General features: G+C 42.1%; 1 protein-coding gene across 21 annotated transcripts in view; it reads right to left on the reverse strand.

Annotated features, from left to right (window-relative positions):
• Positions 1–315: 315 nt before the first annotated feature.
• Positions 316–20,034, reverse strand: part of MYO18A (myosin XVIIIA) — a 221,875-nt gene continuing 202,156 nt past the window's right edge. For 14 of the 21 annotated variants that reach the window (XM_072138301.1, XM_072138299.1, XM_072138296.1 and 11 more), the window contains 4 exons: positions 19,925–19,969; positions 11,563–11,685; positions 8,590–9,983; positions 610–748 (listed from right to left, as the gene is read on the reverse strand). In XM_072138301.1, the coding sequence (XP_071994402.1) occupies positions 8,594–9,983; positions 11,563–11,685; positions 19,925–19,969 (1,558 nt within the window). In that variant the 3' untranslated portion in view covers positions 610–748; positions 8,590–8,593. Of the gene's footprint in view, positions 749–8,575; positions 9,984–11,562; positions 11,686–19,924; positions 19,970–20,034 lie in introns of all 21 variants that reach the window. The other 7 variants (XM_072138309.1, XM_072138305.1, XM_072138311.1 and 4 more) reach the window with 4 other exon arrangements.

Consider the following 20,034-nt stretch of genomic DNA (forward strand, 5'->3'; position numbering starts at 1 on the left):
TATATTGCAGCTCGCATCTGTTCAATATCCGCAATAATGACCCCCAGAAGAGCCAGCCCTAGTGATCCTATACATAATACCTGCTGTCCCAGGATAGCGACTGTATATACATAACACACGTATGTAAGAAGAAGAAACAGGATGATCACTTTCAGGGGTCTAGTAATAGCAATGTGGGCAGAGAAAGGCACCGTTCAGCTAGGAGCCCCCATCAAGAATGTCCAGGACTCTCCTAATATTTACCTATACATAGAGCATAGAGAAATCCCAGCTATCGAAAATTCACCAAGGGGTGAAAAAAGATGCAGAAAACAGTACATGAAAATAATAATTTATCTCATTCTCTTCTCCATGAGCCACCAACAAGTAAAAAGTAAAAGACAATCCAATGAAAGCACCCTGCAACGTTACACGCAGAAATGAGCCCATGCAGAAAGGTTGTCAGGTGGTGGCAAGAATTTGGGGGGTTTCCTTTTAAAGTTTGTATTGAGATGTACTGAGGTGCGGGTCATTGTTCTGCACACACAGTTCAGGGACACCTATAGAAACGGCATATCTGAGTCCGTGGCAATATTCTCCCCTTCCTATAGGTGGCACTGTTTAGGACAAGGGTTCAGAGGATTTGGTTTCTGTGTCGCTGTCGCTCAGGTAGCTCCGGGAGGAATATTTCGGTCGGTATGTGCTTTCATAGTTGTCCTGGTCATCGTCGCCTCTGTCGTAGCTCAAGGCTTTCCTATAGGTTGGGGGGCTGAAAAAAAAAAAGGAATACAGGATTATTTTTCTATAGTGGCAACGATTCATTTTGGTTATAAGTATATGAAAATCTGAGAAGGTCAATTATTTTCCACACACAGAAGGTTAAGAGTTTTAGTGCGTCACCTGTCAGGCACAATGCATACAGGTTATCATGTCAAGGATTACAGTACAGTTATTGCTACATATACAAGTATATTCCATACTCATGCAGTTTACAACCATCATTATGTTATAGAACAGGAGGAGCTGAGGAGATTGGACATAGTTTACTATATGCACAAATCACCTATATAAAGCAAGAGCTGCTGAGCAGATTGTATATAGTGTCCTATCTGCAGGAGTCATGACATAGAGCAGGAGGAGCAGAACACATATGCTTGCAGATAGAACACATTCTGTACAATCAACTTATAAAACAAGGGTCAGGAAGTAAGAGTTCTCTTATGGAGAGTTTGCCAATTAAGGTCGCCTTGTAGGCATGTGGAGACTTCTAGCCATTGATGCTCCACTATGAGATTCTGGGATATATGCAAATATGTTTTGCAAGGTGGGAAATGGAAAATAACGCCTCAATTTCCTTAAAAGGCAGCCCCCTGAAGATCATGTTCTTGGGCTTCTTGTAAGTCATGCTTGATGTGGGATTAAGCCAAACCAGCATATCTATTCCAGAAGAAACAGACTCCCCAGTGGAGCATCTATGGCTTTAAGTCTCCACATGCCTATAAGGCGGCCTTAATTGGCAAAGTCTCTATAAGGAGAACTCTTACTTCCTGACCCTCTCACTCCAGCCAATCCAGTTCCCTGCGCTGTACTGAGGAGATACAACCAGGTCGGAACAGTTCTGTCTACTGTTGGGAGTCTGTTCCTTCTGGAATAGATATACTGGTTTGGCTTCATCCCACATCATGTTATTAGGCTTCTTGTAGGTCATACTTGGTGTTAAGGGGGCTGCCTTTCAAGGAAGCAAAAGGAGGAATTGTTTTCCATTTATCACCTCGAAAAACATACTTTCATATCCCCCCCTCCCCCACGTGTAGAACAAGAGCAGCTGAGCCGATTGTATATAGTGACCTATCTGCAGGTGGCATATTATAGAACAGCTTGCAGATAGAACACTATGTACATAATGCCTGCAATTAGGACACTATATCGAATATAGAAGAGCTGAGCAGTTTGTACAGAATGTCATATATGCAGGAAGCATGTTATAAAGCAGGTGGAGCTGCTCAGATGGTACATAGTGTCCTATCTGCAGGACCCATGCTATAGAGCAGGTGGAGCTGAACAGATTGTACATAGTGTCCTATCTGCAGGACCCATGCTATAGAGCAGGTGGAGCTGAACAGATTGTACATAGTGTCCTATCTGCAGGCAGCCTGTTATAGAGCAAGTGGAGCTGCGCAGACTCTAGTACAATAATTTTGTACTGGTTAGACCACATTAATGATGTTCTTCTTTCTAAGTGACAAATACTAAAGGGCATTTCTGCCCTTATTGTTGACATACTCTATAAACCCCTGCTATTGAGTGTGCCCAGTCAGCAAGGAAAGCTTATTTTGGAGAAAACGATCTAATATCCATGGTCTGCCTCTAATTAAAGTCTTAAAAGCCCAGCACAATTTGGCCTCACCCTTTAAGAAGCACAGTTTTTAAACTGCCGATTCCGGCCTCCATTGCTTTCCATCTCATGTGAGGTGAAGAGTGGCCACTTATCTGCAATCTATCAAATGAGGCATGAAAAATATTGTATATATTCATTCTTTCTTAATCTTAAGTAGATTACCGCTCCTCGTTGCCTCCGAAACGACATCCTGCGCTCTGGCATGCACGCGGTTAATGCTTTGGCATGACACAATAATCCTAATGAATCTCCCCCCATCTCAGTTTATGAAAGAGGTCTGCACATCCTGTGATACTGCACAATGCGGAAGGAGAAGCAGCATCATTAAGTACTGATGGCGTCCGCTCCATCATCAGGCGGCCGGGGACATTAATCCATTTAATAGATGCAAACTACCGACTCCCACTAATTAATACATTAACCATAGCAATGCGCGGGGAACGCGGCTTCCCAACCACCGGGCTCTGAATAGCGTACACCCCATGTGACATATGTATACGATAACTTACTTCACGCATACGACTTCCATCTAACTAAATGCTGATAGAAGCCGGAGAAATTCAGTGGGGAGACGTTCCAATCAGAAAGCTGGAAGCTGCGCTTAGTAATTGCTCATAACTGCACCCGCGTGTGCCCTCCTTGCTCGTATTCCTGATTTTCTACCCCTATGAATCTATATTCGGCTCCGAAATGTGACCTACAGGCAGAAACAAATTGTGTTGAAGTTGTGCAAATTGCAGGCAACGCCGGAGTATTAATCCAGATCAATGAGCGGAGGGAGATGGAAAAACAAAAGGATCTGTCGGGGAATTAGCTTCCTGCCCTGCGAGGATTCTTCTCCTAAATAAGAGAACATGCAGAGCCTGGCAGCCATGTCGCTCTGATCGTAGGTGGAGGGCAACGTGGTTCATGTAACCCGTATCACAAGTAACCTCCACCGGCTACAAAATGTACAGCTAAACCTTGTCATGTAAAGGTCACGTATGCTGCGAGAGGTTACCTGAGATCAGGAAATGTGTTTTTTTTATTATACAACCACTTAATAATAATATTAGTGGTTCTTTAAAGATACAGGCAGTCCCCGGGTTACATATAAGATTTGTAGGGCTATTCTTAAGTTGAATTTGTATGTAAGTCGGAATTGTATATTGTATAATTGTAACCCCCAAATTTTTTTTGATCTCTGTGACAATTGGATTTTTAAAATGTTGGGTTGTCATAAGGATTACCAATAAAATTTAATTGCAGATACATATTTATTATAGCGGTTTAAGGTTAAAGTACTGTAAATTACCAACATCCAGAGGTCTGTATGTAACTAGGGGTCATCTGTAAGTTGGGTGTTCTTAAGTAGGGGACCACCTGTACTTTGCCTTGACTATTCACATAATTCCCTTTTTACACATAATGATCAGGGAACATTGTTTTCTGCTGCTTTGCTGTGTAGACTCGGACAGAAACTGTACCACAGTTGTGCTGTTCTGAACGATGCTGGGTCCTGGGCTGTATGAAAAACATGAGTCTAATTCTGCATTTCAGGGTCATTGGCGGGTCCTAGATGGGCTTTTGTATACATGTGCGTCAGGAGCCAGCACACATGTATGAGGGTTTCAGCGATAGAACAATATCTAGAGTATTTGGTGGATGTTTTGGTGGCCATGGGTAGCCCCAGGCTGCCACCCAAACCATCCGTATTATAATCCACTAGTGCTGTCAGTCCCTTGTTGATCAGGGGGAAAAAAACAGAACTCCTTGTGGTGTTTGCCATTGCAGGGCATCTTTTCAGGTTGACAGAGCCTTAAAATGACACCTACCACCAGGATGTAAACCAAGCACACTGACACTGATACTGGTGGGTCCCCCTCTGGCAGGACCCATGCTTTTGTTTTTAAGACTAAAAAAAGCTTTAAAAATTATGCAATAAGCCTGAGGGGCTCCAAGCTCTATACATGTTAATGGACCAGAAAGGCGTGATGGGACACCGTAATGTGACCAGAAAGAGGTGATGGGCTATATCATGCTGACGTGAGGGCACTGTCTTGCATCCATTGGTGGAATTGTAATGAATGCTTTGGGGGCTCAATGGGGACTATGTTGTTGAGAAGGGCTTCATGTGAGCAGTTCTATTAGGCATTTGCCCTTGAGCGGATGTAAAGATCTTCCCCCTTGATAAATCTTAGCAGCACAACTATTTTTAGCCAACCCAAATATTTGCCAAACTGCTTAGAGAGCGACTAATTTGTAGGCAAGAAATATCAATTAATATATTATAAAGGTCGACATTTCATTAGTAAACCTAACACACCTTAATTATATATCCTAATTACAAGTGAAAGGAGCCAAATTGTGTCTCCGAGCTGATGGCAATGCAGGCAGAATCCAAAACGTATAGAGAAGGAGGCTGATCAACCCAGAGCTGGGGGAGGCGGGGGGTTGTGTACTGCATATCTAAGATGTCTCCTAAGTAGATTGTAACTACCAGAAAGGTTTGTGCACCTTTGTCACTCTTATATTCGCCATCTATGGGAGAGCTTTGGGATGGAGCAGTAGGAAGCGTATGTGTGGGAACGAGATCCCCATTACCAGGGATCCTGTTCTCGTGGTTGGTGGTGGTGGTGCTAGAAGTCAGACCCTTACTGATCGGCTTGTTATACCCTACCTTGTGGATATGATATTACTATTTAAAGTTAAGATATAACCCATTCAAATTAAAATGCCTATTTACAAAACCTCCAGTTTCTGATGTTTTTCCCAAGAACAAAAAGTTAAAAAGTCCTATTTCATCTAATTTATAATGAAAACTGGGATACATATGAACAATTATTCTTTATCTGTCTCAGGAAGTCAACTTTTACGTTGCTCTACTTTATGGTCCTGTGTCTGGCTGTATTGAGTGTGCCCAGTCAGCAAGGTTTGAGGTCTGCCTCTAATTAAAGTCTTAAAAGGCCAGCACAATATGACCGCCCCCTTTAAGAAACACCGTTTTTAAATGGTGCTGTGCCCTGCCTGAAGCAGGGCATGAAAATAGTCCCCCTAATCAATTTTCAGCTGACATTGAAATGTTCTGCAAATGTTCTATCGGATCATGCAAATTGCTCTGGGTTTTGTGGTCCGCCCTAGCTATGCTTGTAAAGACCATTCAATCTTCAAGGTGGACTTTTAGCCAACTCCATCAACTTCATTCCCTTCTTTCCTTTTTGAGGTGACATGTCACAGATTCTGCAGCAGTTTCATGTTTTTCACTAGTCCTCCTGATACCCGAGCAACCAATATACTGGGTGTTGGCTCCCAATATACTAATTAAAGGGATTCAACCACCAGGTTCAATGATTTTAAACTAAGCAGACTAATATGCAGGTGTGTTCCCCCTGCTATTCCCTTGTTTTTAATAGCTATGGAGCCCAGAGCCCCTCAGGCTAACTTACATGCTGGTTTCTGCCCCAGTTTTTATGAAAAAAGGGTTGAAAAATTTATGGAAGTGTGCTTGGTTTACAATTCTTAATCCTGGTGGTAGATTTTCTTTAAGCATTCTATCGTCGGGTGGGTGGTAGCACACAATGTATTCCAAACCGCCAACATAGGCATTACAGGCGGTCCCCTACTTAAGGACCCTTAGTTACAAACGGACCACTGGATATTGGTAATTTACTGTACTTTAGCCCTAGGCTTCAATGTTCAGCTATAACAGTTATCACAGGTGTCTACAATTAAGCTTAATTGTTAATCCTGGTTTTTATGACAACCCAACATTTTTAAAATCCAATTGTCACAGAGACCAAAAAAATTCTGGCTGGGGTTACAATTCTATAGTATACGGTTCTGACTTACATACAAACTCAACTTAAGAACAAACCTACAGAACCTATCTTGTACGTAACTCGGGGACTGCCTGTATTAGCATATTAGGCACTGGATTGAACAGCATTGATTGCTTGGGAACAGAGGGGGCCAGACATTAAACGTCAACTTGGTTTTGCCTTTATTTAGTTATAAGTGCATACACGGAATATGGTAATGAGAAGTGGCAGCATCCTCCTCTCTGGGAGTAAAGGGTTACTCTGTGAAGTGCTAGATTGCTGCACTGAGACTATGGATAATAAAACAGGCGACAAGAACTGCAAACTGTTCCTGCTGTGCCGATTAATTTTCAGTCTGTTCACTCACTGGCTTCCTTGACAGAAAGAGCTTCACAATGCTTAGCAAAAGTGGTATTTTCAACAAATATGTACAGAGGGACATTTGCATATCTGTGGATCACCAAAGACTCTTTTAACCGCACTGGAGGGATTAAGGTCACTCATAGGGGGGGGTGTAGAAGCTGCACAGATTAACAGAACAGCCTTAAAAACATAACTGGGCTCATCATTCATGTGCCTGGATTTCCAGGGTGGCTACAATATGCACATTCACTCTCATCGACGCTTAACATCTTTTAACCCCTTCACGCTCTGTGACGGATATATCCGCCATGTAGCTATGAAGGGTGTATGAAGAGGGCTCACGTGCTGAGCCCTCTTCATACAGAGATGGGCTTTGCTGCATATTGCAGCAAAGACCCATCGTTAACACCCGCGGTCAGCGATTGCACCGATTGCGGGTGTAACCTTTTCTTTGTCGCCGGGAAAGTCGCCGGTGGCACTGAAAGCATGGCGGCGCATGGGTGCAAACGTCATCGGGGGGTATTGGGGGAGGGGGGAACAACGGTTGCCATGGCTGAATGGCTTCTGCATATTCATTACAATGAGCCAGTGGCTCATTGTAATGAATGACCTGCAAAAACTCCATATACTGTGATACAGTTGTATTGCAGTATATGGTAGGAACGATCTGACCATCTAGGGTTAATGTACCCTAGATGGTCTAAGAAATAGTGAAAAAGTATAAAAAATGTAAAAATGTATAAAATATTAAAAGTTCAAATCACCCCCCTTTCCCTAGAACTGATATGAAATATAATAAACAGTAAAAATCACAAACACATTAGGTATCCCAAAATGCCCGATCTATCAAAATATAAAAACGGTTATAACCGGCGGTGACCTCCGAGATGGGAAATGGCGCCCAAATGTCCGAAATACGACTTTCACACCTTTTAACATGAATGTTAAAAGTGATCAAAATGTTGCACAGTCGTCCAAATGGTAGCAATGAAAATGTCGGCTAATTTTGCAAAAAAAAAAAAAAAAGACACCTCGGCTCCATACACCGAAGTATGAAACCTGACAGGTACTCCTTAAATATGACTTGTGGTACATATGTAGACCCCTCAACAAAGTCCATCTCAGCCATCTACTGTCTGAATGACAAATCTCGTGTTCCCCTATTTGGCTGCTAGAGCTAGGATGGGTCATATATATCAGATCAGCCCAAGATCCCATCTTCACTTATCAGCTATATAAAGCTCTGTTTATTGACTCTAAAGACCATCTCTACCACCAGGATAAGGATTGTAACCCAAGCACACCTACATACAGGTGTGTGCTCCCTATGGCAGAATGTGCTCTTCTTTTAGCTTCTTATGCCCTGGTTTAAAAAAATAAATAAATAAAATTATGCAAACAAGTCTTAGGGGCTCTGGGCTCCATAGGCGTCAATGGAGTCTGGAGCCCCTAAGGCTCATTAGAATAATTTTTGAAGCCCTTTCTTCTTAAAAGCAAGGGAATAAATAGCAATAACACCAGCGGACCCTGCGAGATGGTGGCACACACCAGTATGCTTGGATCACAATTTCTCGATCCTGGTGGTAGTTGTCCTTTAAAGAAACAACAATGTCAAACAGCAAAGGTCACCACTACTTTAAGCCTGGAAAGTCCTTTAAGCTGTTCGAACATTAACTTTTTTTAAACTGATCTCTAACATCTCTCTTTAGTATTATAAGATTTCCAGGGTCTGTTGACCGGCTTTCAGCTGGAGTTATTTTCAGCTACATAAATGAACTATGTCTACATCTATCTTGTAAGCGTCCTTGTTATAAAACCAAACCAATGAAGATCCTTATCCGCCTGCAAATATATTACACAATCTACTCTTTGCCAGCAAAGAGTTTCCATCTAAATTGTGGATCACCAGCTTTCCAAATTCCAAACACTATTACAAGAGGTGACACACACTTTGTTAACAAGCACCAGCTTGTAAAACACCACAAATTTTGGTTAGTAGTCCACTCCGTGCAGGGCATGCTACTGTAGGTTGACTCACAAGAAAACACCTACTGCATTAATCACTTTCTGGTCGGTATAAATATTTCATCATCAAGCTGTCAACTTGTTTCTTCCTTTTCTTATCATCCTTCTTTCCCTGTTTATTGTTTTTTCCATCTTTTTTGTCCCCTTGGAGCTCTTCTTTTTCTTCCAAATCCTTACTTTTCGGCCCCTTTTTTACACTGCTTCCACTACGGTAAGATACTGTAGAGCCTGATGAGGAATCAGACTCTGAAGATGATGAAGAGGAGGATGAGGATTCAGACAGTTGTTTCTTCTTTGATTTCTTTTTGGACTTTTTGGAACGTTTCTTGGAACTCTTTTTCTTGCGTTCCTCCTCAGAACTAGATTCCGAACTACTCTTGCGTCTACTTCGTCTGCTGGAAGTTCTGGAGAAGTCTACAGCGGATGCGGACCTTTTCAGACCAGAAGAGGACTCTCCTTTTTCTGCATGTAAGCTCTTCATACTTCTGACACTTTTTGAGTCAATGTCCTCCTCTGAATCTGGATCAAGACTCTTTCTCTTGAACTTTATAGGCTTATAGCTCAGAACTTCATTGATTGCAGCTTCTAGATCTGGATCTAAGTAGTTACGGTGGGAGACAGGTTGAAGATCTCTACTTTCTAGTTCAAGGTCTTCTGGGCCTGGTGTTCTAGCCTGAGGTGGTACTGAAAAACTACGTCCAGAGGAGTGCTGACTATAGAGAGACCGACTATCACTAAACCCAATGCTTACAGAATCATCAAAATCATCTAATGTGCTTCTAGCCATAGACAAACGAGTGTCAGAGCGGTTGCCGAGCGTTGGACTTTCTAATCCAAAGTCTGAACGTCTGCTGAGTGAAGGACTTACTGCTGACAAGCCATTACGTGGTTCATCTAATTTTGAGGTGCTACGTCTTAGACTTGGTGGGCTGGTAATACCAAAACTGAGCGATGATTTTGTTTCATCGTCATCTTCCAAACCACGTCTACTAGAGAGGCGACTGGAAACTACAGACACTTTGTCAAACTCTGGACTCGTAATGGACCATCTCTTATCAAGTCCCTTTCTTGCTCGACTAGATGCTTCGGTAAATGCTTGAGACACCAGTGATGCCCGATCATCCAGGTCTTCACTCCCTTGAGATTTTCTCCAAGAAGTAACTGACATTGTATCATCGAGTACACTACCTGAAGGATCCTTCTGTACCTTTCGAAATGACCTATCAGGGGACTCTGATCTATCTTTCAGAGTGGAAAACAAAGAATCCTCATCACCTTTACCACCTATAGAGTCCTTAATGTTTGCCCTTTTTCTATAGCTCAGAGAACTCATTACCGACACCGGCCTTTCATCCACCTCTTTGACTGGTTTGACAGGCTTTAGTTCTTTTCCTTCCTTTAGCTCTATGCTTTGGCTAGGTCTTTATTTGGGTGAATGTGTGGAAGTTTGATGAAGGATGAAATGGCATGGAAAGCAAAGAAGAAGACAGAAACAGTTAAAAGTAAAACAATAAATAAGGAGAAGATGTAAAAACAGAAAACAGGCATGAAATAGAATAAAATGTTAGAATTGGAGTAGACAGGATAAATGAGCTCTACAGTATTAAGAAGAAAATGAAAAACCCTGGGAATTTTTTTTTTTTCGGCACATTAAATGCAACATCTGCCAACATGTATGACATATAAAAAAAATCTTCACAATTCAATACCCCAAGAAGACATCAACTTCCCCTACTTTACCTGGGAAAATGAGTGCGGGATGTGCTACACATACAAGAAACCACTCATGCCTCTAGCATGGCTCCGAGATGACATTGTTTATTTGGCTAGATAATGAAATTAGGAGATCATAATCTCTGCCCCATTTTAACTTTGCGCCAAGAAAAATGAGTTTGGGGACATTGTTGTTCGAGCTTCGATGCTGTGGCGCGTTGCTAATTGCTTGGAAATGACTAATGTATTGAGTGATATGTGCTGGCTAGAGAGCACCCCAAGTTATAAATTGTGATTGGTTTCGTGGTTAATGACGCACACTATTTGCTGATGACCCTCAGCAGAGGGATAGAATCGGAAATAAACACGCTTCTTCAAGAATTCTTCGGCGCTTATTGTCTCCTTCACAATTGAAAAATACAGTTACGACTGCAATGTTTGGCCACAATGCACAGATTGGAAAAAATGAAAAATGCAGTTACAGAGTGATGGATCTTATTGCCTAATTAAAGGGGTTGTCCAGAGATATTATACTCTCCCAATTATAAAAATACTTCTAATAGGACCTATGCACAATATTTGGGTTTGGATGAAGTGCAGCATGACCCAGTTCAGGTCAATGGGCTGCAGTCTCAAACAGAACCAAATCAACTGACTGGAAGGGAACCCATAGCAGAGGCTAGTTACACTGCTGAATCTCAACAGCCCATTTTCAGCATTAGTCAGGGGTTGGACAACCACCAAACAAAATTGTTTATAAGATGCTAACATGCTAAAAACAACAAAAAAGTAATGAGAAGTATAAACAATTCCCGATACTTGAAGAATTCAGAGACTATATAGATCTTAAAAATTCATGCCTGAATTTTTTTTTTTTTTAACATTTGCGTTTTTTCTGTTTCCTACAGGAAGCTATATAATCTTCTCTAAGGGATAAAGTAGCAGAGGTGCCCCAATATGCAGTTCCCAGTTTCAGTCCCTGCTTTATTTCCAAGTCTGTGCTCCGCACAGGATAGAGTTTCCCCGTTTGGCACGTGACCAGTTTCTTTCAACGCTGACCCATAGGCAGATAAGGCGGCTACACACAAGGCACTTCTCACGAGTTGACATTGGGAAATCCTATCCTGAATGGAGTACAAGTCAGATGTGGAGCAGAAACTGGAACCGACAGCAGAACATCAGTACATCTGCGTAAACCTGGCTAAGGAATGGCTTATTTAGATTTAAATATAGTATACTGGGGTAAAAAATGTAGCCTTATAACCTGCAATATTAATATTCACTAACCTTGAACTCTTTAAACTGCCGTCATCTGAGTAGGCTTTGGAAGAACTTTTGTTTTTAGACAGCCAAGACTTTACTCCGTCCACTCGTTCATCAAGTTCAGAGTCCGCATCGGAGTCTCCATCACTGTCAGAAAGCAAAGATGCCAATTAATCCCAGCAACGGAGAAGATCAGGCAGGCGGCCAGGAGAAGGGGGCATGCTATAGTCTTACAGGGTTAGTCATTGTAAAGTTTTCAAAAAGATTAAAAAAAAAAGCAACTGTGAAAAAAAAATTATAAAGTTTTCAACATTACAACGTATGTGTTCCTTCTAATTTTCTGAGCTCTACTCTGCTTCAACAAATTTTAGGTGAAGAAAGGTAATAGCAAATCTGACCCCAAGATACCAACGTAAAAAGTATTTTACTTATAATTCAGCCCAACTCAATATAATGTGCATTATTACATACACAGAATGTAAACATCCTAAGTATTCAAATTATAACTCCGGACGCTATTGTGTCATTTCTTTGTAATACATGATAAACATGTGAATAAATTGACAAATGGGTGTTACCGCTTTGTCAAAGGGATGTCCTACACAGTCTGGAAGTCTTTGTCATTATTACACTGTTACACCCAGTTATTAGTTTATTTATCTCTTTCTAAGGTGAATAAGGAGAACAGAACAGTTATTAGATAAGATGATCCAACATTATTATTTCCCTAACCAGAAATACCAGAAGAGGCGACAGATGTTGTTTAATGTTGTCCATGATGATTATGTGTTATGACTACAATGGGAGTCATGCCTACAGCACCCATCCATTACACTTTCTAGCGGTCTCCTCAGTGCGGTGCCAATCAGAGGATAGACAACCCTATTAATTTGTTGTAGCTAGAGAAGATTTTCTATTTCTATGTTTAGTATAAGTCATCAATGTTCCAATATTGGTGTATGAATAACCTTGATAAAAGGGATTCTGGCAATAACCATAAAAAGGGGTTGTACCAAGTTTTAAAAAAAAAAAAAAAAATTGTAGAAAAGGGACGCCATTCACCAAATTCACCCCATGGAGCTTTTTCCGACTTCGAAAGACTTTTGTGTCGTGGACTATTTCAAGGGACTAGAACACCGTGTGCCACTTCCCTCCCAGTCTAAGTTACTAAATATACTGATCTTACAGAATGTTTGCGATTTTCATTTAGAAAGGATGAGACAAGAACTTGGAAGCAGTGGCGCAGCATTTCTATTTACTTGTAACAAGTTTGCAAGTTATCCCCTATACCGTGGACAAAGGACAACTTGCTGATCAACTGCTGGAACCATCATCAATCACAACAACGGGACCCCTAACAATTCAAAGAAAGGCAGTGCAGATCAAACTTTCCATGCAGTAGCATGGGAGTGTCAGAAATGCTGGCACACCTATTTGCTGTCTAAGCAAGTAGCAGAACTAGGCAGGGCGGTACTAAGCAATTTCTGACACTCCCATTCTTTTGAATGTAGCGGCAGGACACATGCAGAACCGGCCACTTTACCGATTAGTGAGAAACGGAGCCTCTCTATTGATTGCTTTGAGTTTTTTCTTGTGATCGGTGTGGTTCCCAGCAGTCATGCCCCTACCCATCAGACTGTTATCCGCTATAATGTGTGTAGAAGCTAAACCCCTTTAAACAATGTCCCAAAGATAGGTATATACACAAAATAAAGTGTTTTACTTTGTCTTTTTTTATTATCTATGACCGGAGTGTGAATGATCCTTATTTTGTATATTTAGTGATACAATTCCCTGACAAGGTGAGGGAATAGAGCCTTGCAACATTAGAAATCTATTCATATTATTAGAGGAGTCTGGTAAAGGTTTAGCATCAAACAGGAATGCCAATTGCAGTGTGAAGACAGATTCACTCAGGCATCTGCTAGCAAACCTGAAAGCATCACGGGTAATTTAAGCCGACTCGCCTGTTACAATAATTTAAAATCAATAAATATTTCAGCATTTCTGGCCTGGCATCCGTATTGGAGATGACTAGAGCAGAAGGCTGGGCGGCAGGACGGGCTGTAAGCGGGAGAGGAGATTTCAGCCAAGGCAGCGTTACATAATATTTAGTGATGCTATGTAAAGAAAACTAATTTGCGGCACACAGTGTATTAAAAGGCTGCTGTCACGGCAATGTGTCACCAGCCAAACTCTTCATCCCCACACCGGCAGCTGGTACTATTCATCAGGGAAATAGCTTTACAGACGTGTGAAAGAAAACACCAGAGCATCCAAAATAAAGGACACCTTTTAAAATATTGACACCTAGCCATAATAACGAGGGAGTAGTAAACTTTCCAAATAATAAAAGGTAGAGCAAGTGCATCGGCTCAAAAAAACCTATTAGGGCTTCAGCAAGCAAAGCTCAACTTAAGGGTAAGTTCCAGCAAAGGGGTGGTGTTGTTACTGATCACCTATACTGTGGTTATTGGTATCTGATCAGGGAGGGTCCAGCATCCGGATCCTGCACAATTGCCTGCTCTGCCGTAGTAAATAGGACAGATCTGTAAGCAGGAAACTATGTACCCTATATATCAGTGATGGCAAACCTTTTAGACACCGAATGCCCAAACCTACATACCTTTTAGCAAAGTGCCAATTCGACAATTTAAGCAGTAACTTATGACTCCCTGCTCTGTCACAGGTTTAGGGTACATTTACACAGCGTATGCCCTCCGGTCGCAGCTGGGCGGGCATACCACTGTGCGCTGGAGAGGAGGTGGCGACCCCTCCATAGAGAAAAGCGGCTCACGGTCGCACACATGGGGAAAGATAGAGCATGCTTTATCGTTTCCCCATGTAAGGCGCAGAACAGTGCCACACATATGTGGCACCGTACCGCCATTGCCATCTGAATGTACCCTTAAACAGGCATTTGAATGTACCCTTAAATTGTAATAGTGCCAGAGTAGAAAGAAGGAGAAAAAGTTTCAGATTATCATTGTAGCTTCCTTCGAGGGTCCTAGGGTGCCTGGGACTGCAAGAGGCCTTGAGTCCTGTCTGGCGAACTCTGCGTCCAGTGATGGTGCGGGTGCCCATAGATAGGACTCTGAGTGCCACCTCCGGCACCTGTGCCATAGTTTCGCCACCACTGCTATATATCATAGCTGGCAAACGTTTTTGAGGTTCCCAAACTTCAACCAAAACACACATAATTATCACAAAGTGGCAACACAGCAATTTAAGAAATAACTTATTGCTCCCCTATCGCAGGCACCAACATAGCAGAAATTAGGAGGGCAAATTTGGAATATCATTGTAATTTTTCTTCAGGGTCCCTCTGTGCAGGAAGAATCTTGAGGCCAATAGAAGGAAATCCAAAGATAATCAACCTTGTCCACACATTCTCACTCTCTGGCACCCTGCTATAGGTTCGCCACCACTTCTATACATTGTGAACAGAGTATTGAAATTCTTCTCGTGTGAGAGCTGCAGCTTCCAAGCACATCCACCACTACCTCCGTCTCCTGCATAGATTTCAGCACCATAGACAACTGACTGTGATCGGACCCTAACCCATCCAACACCGATAACCAGGAGACCAGGCAACCTCTTTAAATGCACACAGCACAAGTTTGTTTCCAAAAATCCATTGTTTCCATATTTAGTATTTTAGTAGTGTATCACACTACATAGCAAGCTGCAGGATGCCTCTCGTGGTGGCTCAGTCTGCAGCTACTTCTCTCTTCTGACTTCTGTCTGAACAATCTTCTCAGTTCAACTGTGATCAAATTAACCCAAAAATAATTTACCTTAAATAATTGCTTAGGACAAAGCTGCAGGGACCAGACACCACCATGTGAGCATTCTACGGTTTGCAATGTAGTGTAATAAATATAAGCAGCCATGAAGCTGAAGCCAAGAGGTTGAAAAAGTTTAATTAAAAAAAAGTAGTAAAAGGAATTAACTACCCCTCTACGAACAGACACCATCTTTGTATGGTCAGTTATGTACTTGCAGTCCCGAGTTGCCATGAAGGATTAATGGCTGCATGAAGTACTGTTTTTTCTATTCTTGAACAGTTAGTCGTGGAATTAAAATGATTTTTTTTTCCATCGGAAAGTTTACACTTCACCAGAATGAAATAAAAATAGATCTTTGTGATCTCTTGCTTTACTGTTCCGTAATGGAATCTAGTTTACCCAATAGCTCATTGCTTAGATAGGAGTTTAATGGTGAAATCTAAAACTCCTCCAACCTTGACAAGAGTTTATTTAAGTTAAAAATGTTTGTTTCTGGAGGTTTATACAGCTTTCAGGGGGAAAACAGAGCGCCGCGAACATTAAATGGGGGGAAAATAGTTGAGATTGCTACTGTAGAATAATAGCAGTCCCCTGAAGTGATGGCAGCTAAAGAATTGGCCTTGTTTAACGTCTCCCTCCTCGGAGATGAATAACAATTTGATAGACCAGGTAAACAGAGTTTTTAAAGTGAGATTGGGAATCCGGGGGCCATAATCTCTTCTCATTTGACTTATACCTTCACAGGGACCAAGCAAAACTTGTAAATCCGCTTGACATATGTAGCCCTGCTATAAATTACCGCCTCCTCCTCCTCCTGGCACATAGAAACATCCGTCAGCCGCCCCTCTTCTCCCCATCTTAGCATAGCATTGATCTGATTTCCGACACTGCTGTGGAGCTTTGCTAAATCCATTCCCTGCATGCTTAAAGCAGTTTTCCTGTGACATGGTCTGAATACAGAACGGCCTCCTGCTCTCATTATGTGCAAAAGGAGCGGCCACTGTGGCTGTGCAGAGTAAATGGACGTAATTTCTTTCCTGCTTGGATAGATAATGGTATGAAAAGCGCCCCCCTTCCCTCACCCTTTAACTCTCTCCCTTCTTTCCTCCGCCCGCCCAACTACCACCAAATCGGAGGCAGCAGAGACCAGTCTCCCGGGAGAGCGGGAGAATCTCGGCTCAAATTGAAAGCATGTCTGGAAACTGGTGCCAGGCATTAGTAGCAATAAGCTATTTATTCACTAACATTAGGCTTTTCAGTGTCTAGAGACACCGAGCACCGACCATGTTCCAGCTCATGGTAGGAATTTCTATATCAAACACATCCGACACCAAACTACTGGCAACGCCGGACTACTGGCAACGCCGGACTCCCGGAGAATGGGTCACCCCGAGTTCTATCTTGTACTCACACACACACTCCAACAGTCCGATAGTCAGGAATGATTGGTTTGATACAAGAAGTCAGTCTATCAATACCCAATGATGACTAGTAAGTATCCATACTCCATAAGCTCCACCCCTTATGCAAAGTCAACTATAGGGGACTTTTATAAAATGTGTAACTAACTATTCAACAAAATTTGTACAAATTAAAGAGTACGTTGTGTACATAAGAAATAACATTATTTTTGGCCATTACAGGTCTTATGTTTTGGCCTTTGGCAGAGTCTAATTCTAAGTTGTTCTTGGAGCTAGGGGTGGGAGACTAGCTGCAATAGCTGCATCTTTATCCCCCTCTCTTACATCCTTGCAGGGGGTCATAAAGGATATCAAAGTTTATAAAACTAGGATGTTTAAGGGGTTTGCCAACACCTCTATTGATTGCCTGTCCAAGCGATTAGAGTCTGAGTGTCCAAAGTAAATTTAAAACCACAATTATCATCAACTATCACAGCTTTTTGTAACGGCATCTTGAGGATACCAATACAATTGAAAGAAGAAGAAAGTTAAATTACCATGTAGCATCTCTCCAGGGAACGATGAGCCTGAAGGACTCTGGGGGCAGTACCAGAGCTCCTCAGTGCTGCAAATTCCCAGGCTGTTACACTGTCTGCTCTCTCCCTCCTCCTTCTGCCTGTGTAATCTAGTAGCAGCAGCAGGAAGCGCTCTGCTCATTGTAACAGCCGGTGAAGCTACAGCAATGCAGGGCACTGGAAACACCCACCACAGCCCTTCAGGCTCATTCGAACAATGATAAAAGCTGGTGTAAGAAGGAAGGATTCCTTAGAAGGGAGAAGTGCCTGGTTTGTCATGTTTTATTTTGATGGTAGATTTTGTTAAAATGTTATACTTTTAGCTAACTTCGCTTGAAGGTAACCACTCTCTCTTATGTTTGAATTGAGTGTCCCAAATTTCCCCATATCATTCCCTATAACAGTGATGGTGAACCTTTAGCAGCCGAGTGCCCAAACTGCAACTCAAACCCCCCTTATTTATCGCGAGGTGCTAACCAAAAATTGGCAGTAACTTATTGCTCCCTGTTCTTCAACAACTTTCAATCAGATTGGCCTCCTGAGGACACCAACACAGTAGAAAGATGGAAAATTTTCATCATTCAGCTTTTTTCCAGTGTCCCTCTGTACACAGAGAATCGTGGGGCCAGCCGGAGGTCCTCCAAAAATAATTCGGCCCCGTCTACTCATTCTCCCTCTTCCTACAGTCCCTAGTAACGAAGTATCAGAATATGAGTGAAAGCAGCATCTTTTAAGTTGCTTGGAACTGCAGGAAGATTCTTGTGTGCTGGGGCGATGGCCCAAGTGCCCACAGAAAGGGCTCTGAGTGCCGCCTCTGGCAACCGTACCATAGGTTCGCCACCACTGTCCTATAATCATGTAACTTATCAACCTTCTCTTTAGGCTAGAATAAGTGTTTTTTTTTTTTTAAATAGTGGTCATGGACTGAGGTGTCAAAGGTTTTTATGGACCTGTAGTTTAGTGTCCACATCACCCTATAATATGTTTAGTGTCCCTATTTGCCATGACCAATTCCCTTTAAGGTCCCACTATATGTAGAGATTTTAGGACTTCCGATTTCATTAACAAAATGACATCCACAGACCATTGGGATGGTCTCTTTCAAATATGAACTAGGACAGTGATGGGCAACCTTTTGAGCTTGGTGTGTCAAAATTCGCCAAAAAAATGAGCATAACTCGGGTGGTGTGTCACCTTGACAAAAAAAAAAACATAATTTTGTGATATTTATAGTTTAAATAACAAATATGTATACTATTTAACTTCTAGGGTACTTTAACCGTAGGTTGTCTGATTGATCCTACCATGTACTGCCGTACTACAGTATGGCAGTATATGGGGATTTTCCCAATCATCTATTACTATGTGCAAATCGCACATTGTAATAGATCGGTTACAATCAGACAGGTGTGGAAATGCTTAGTAACCTGTGAACTTTCTGTCATGAAAGTTCACAGGTTATAGCGAGGGCGCAGGCGCCGCTGTCTGTATCTCCCTCATGCCCTCTTGGCATGGAGAAGGTGTGAGGAGCAAAAGATTCGCAATGTCTGGGCTTGTACATCACAAAACTGACACGCAAGCCCTGATGACTGTCTTCTATCATACAGTGCACTGACCTTACTTACTATATGATGAGAGTTGTTGTCCTCCCTTGCCCCTGCTGTGGAGATGGTCAGTGTAGAGGTGGCAGCTGCTGGGACATCACACAAGGCAGCAGAGATGTGGCCTCTGACTGTGTTGCCATCCTACCCCCACCACAACTATCAGGAGCTGCAGAGGAGCCTCCTGGGTGTATGGAACGGGTCACCTCTCCTGCTGTGCCCCATGCTGATACCTGTGCTGACTGGAAACACTAGGCAAAGCTCACACATGGGGAGGGGCCGGCCCGGGGGAGGAGGAGGAGGGAGGAGTGCCGGAAGCTCAGTGTAATCTCTCAGCGTGCACCTGGTCATGTAGGTTGAAACTTAACTCTCAGGCAGCCGTGTGCCAGTGAAAATGGCTACGTGTGTCAGCACTGACACGCGTGTCATAGGTTAGCCATCACTGAACTAGGATAATCTCCAAGATTTCCATTGATGTCAGCTTATATGTGTTATGTTCTGCCTACTGCATGTGAGCTCTTATGAGCATGGACATTATTAGTGTTTGTTACAATACCATTTTCTATATTTAGCCTCCAGTGGAAATACAGATACGCAATACAATATAAATAACTGCAAATAACATCTGCAAACCTAATAAAACCAGGCACTAATGTAATGTAGGCAACTACTCCATCCACAGTGCAATCTGACTATTGTCTCTTATATACACATGAATAATTCAGAATGAAGGAAACCTCTTTGTAATCCAGCGGATAAGGACTTCGGATTTAACATAACAATGTTAATGGATGAGACACTATTAAGATGGACTGCAAGTAAAACAGGTTATGTATTGAAACATGTAAAAGGGTTAAATAAATGGGCATGCACTCGCCAGGGTCAGGTAATAACCATGCAGTTATGACGGAGACCAGGAATCTTTGTAGAAAAATTTATATTTTAGGGAAGGCTTTTGATGCTTAAAGCATGCGGAGGTTAAGGAGTAGTATAATAAACATGGGGGAACATTTCAATCTCACTTTTTATTCTTGCGTTTATGATACTTGGTCACCATATCCTGTAGACTGAAAACATGGAGATAAAATAAAACGTGAAAACAATGAATGACGAAAAGCCAAATCAACAAGTA

This window comes from Engystomops pustulosus, chromosome 2, assembly GCF_040894005.1.
Source record: "Engystomops pustulosus chromosome 2, aEngPut4.maternal, whole genome shotgun sequence".
NCBI lineage: Eukaryota > Metazoa > Chordata > Amphibia > Anura > Leptodactylidae > Engystomops > Engystomops pustulosus.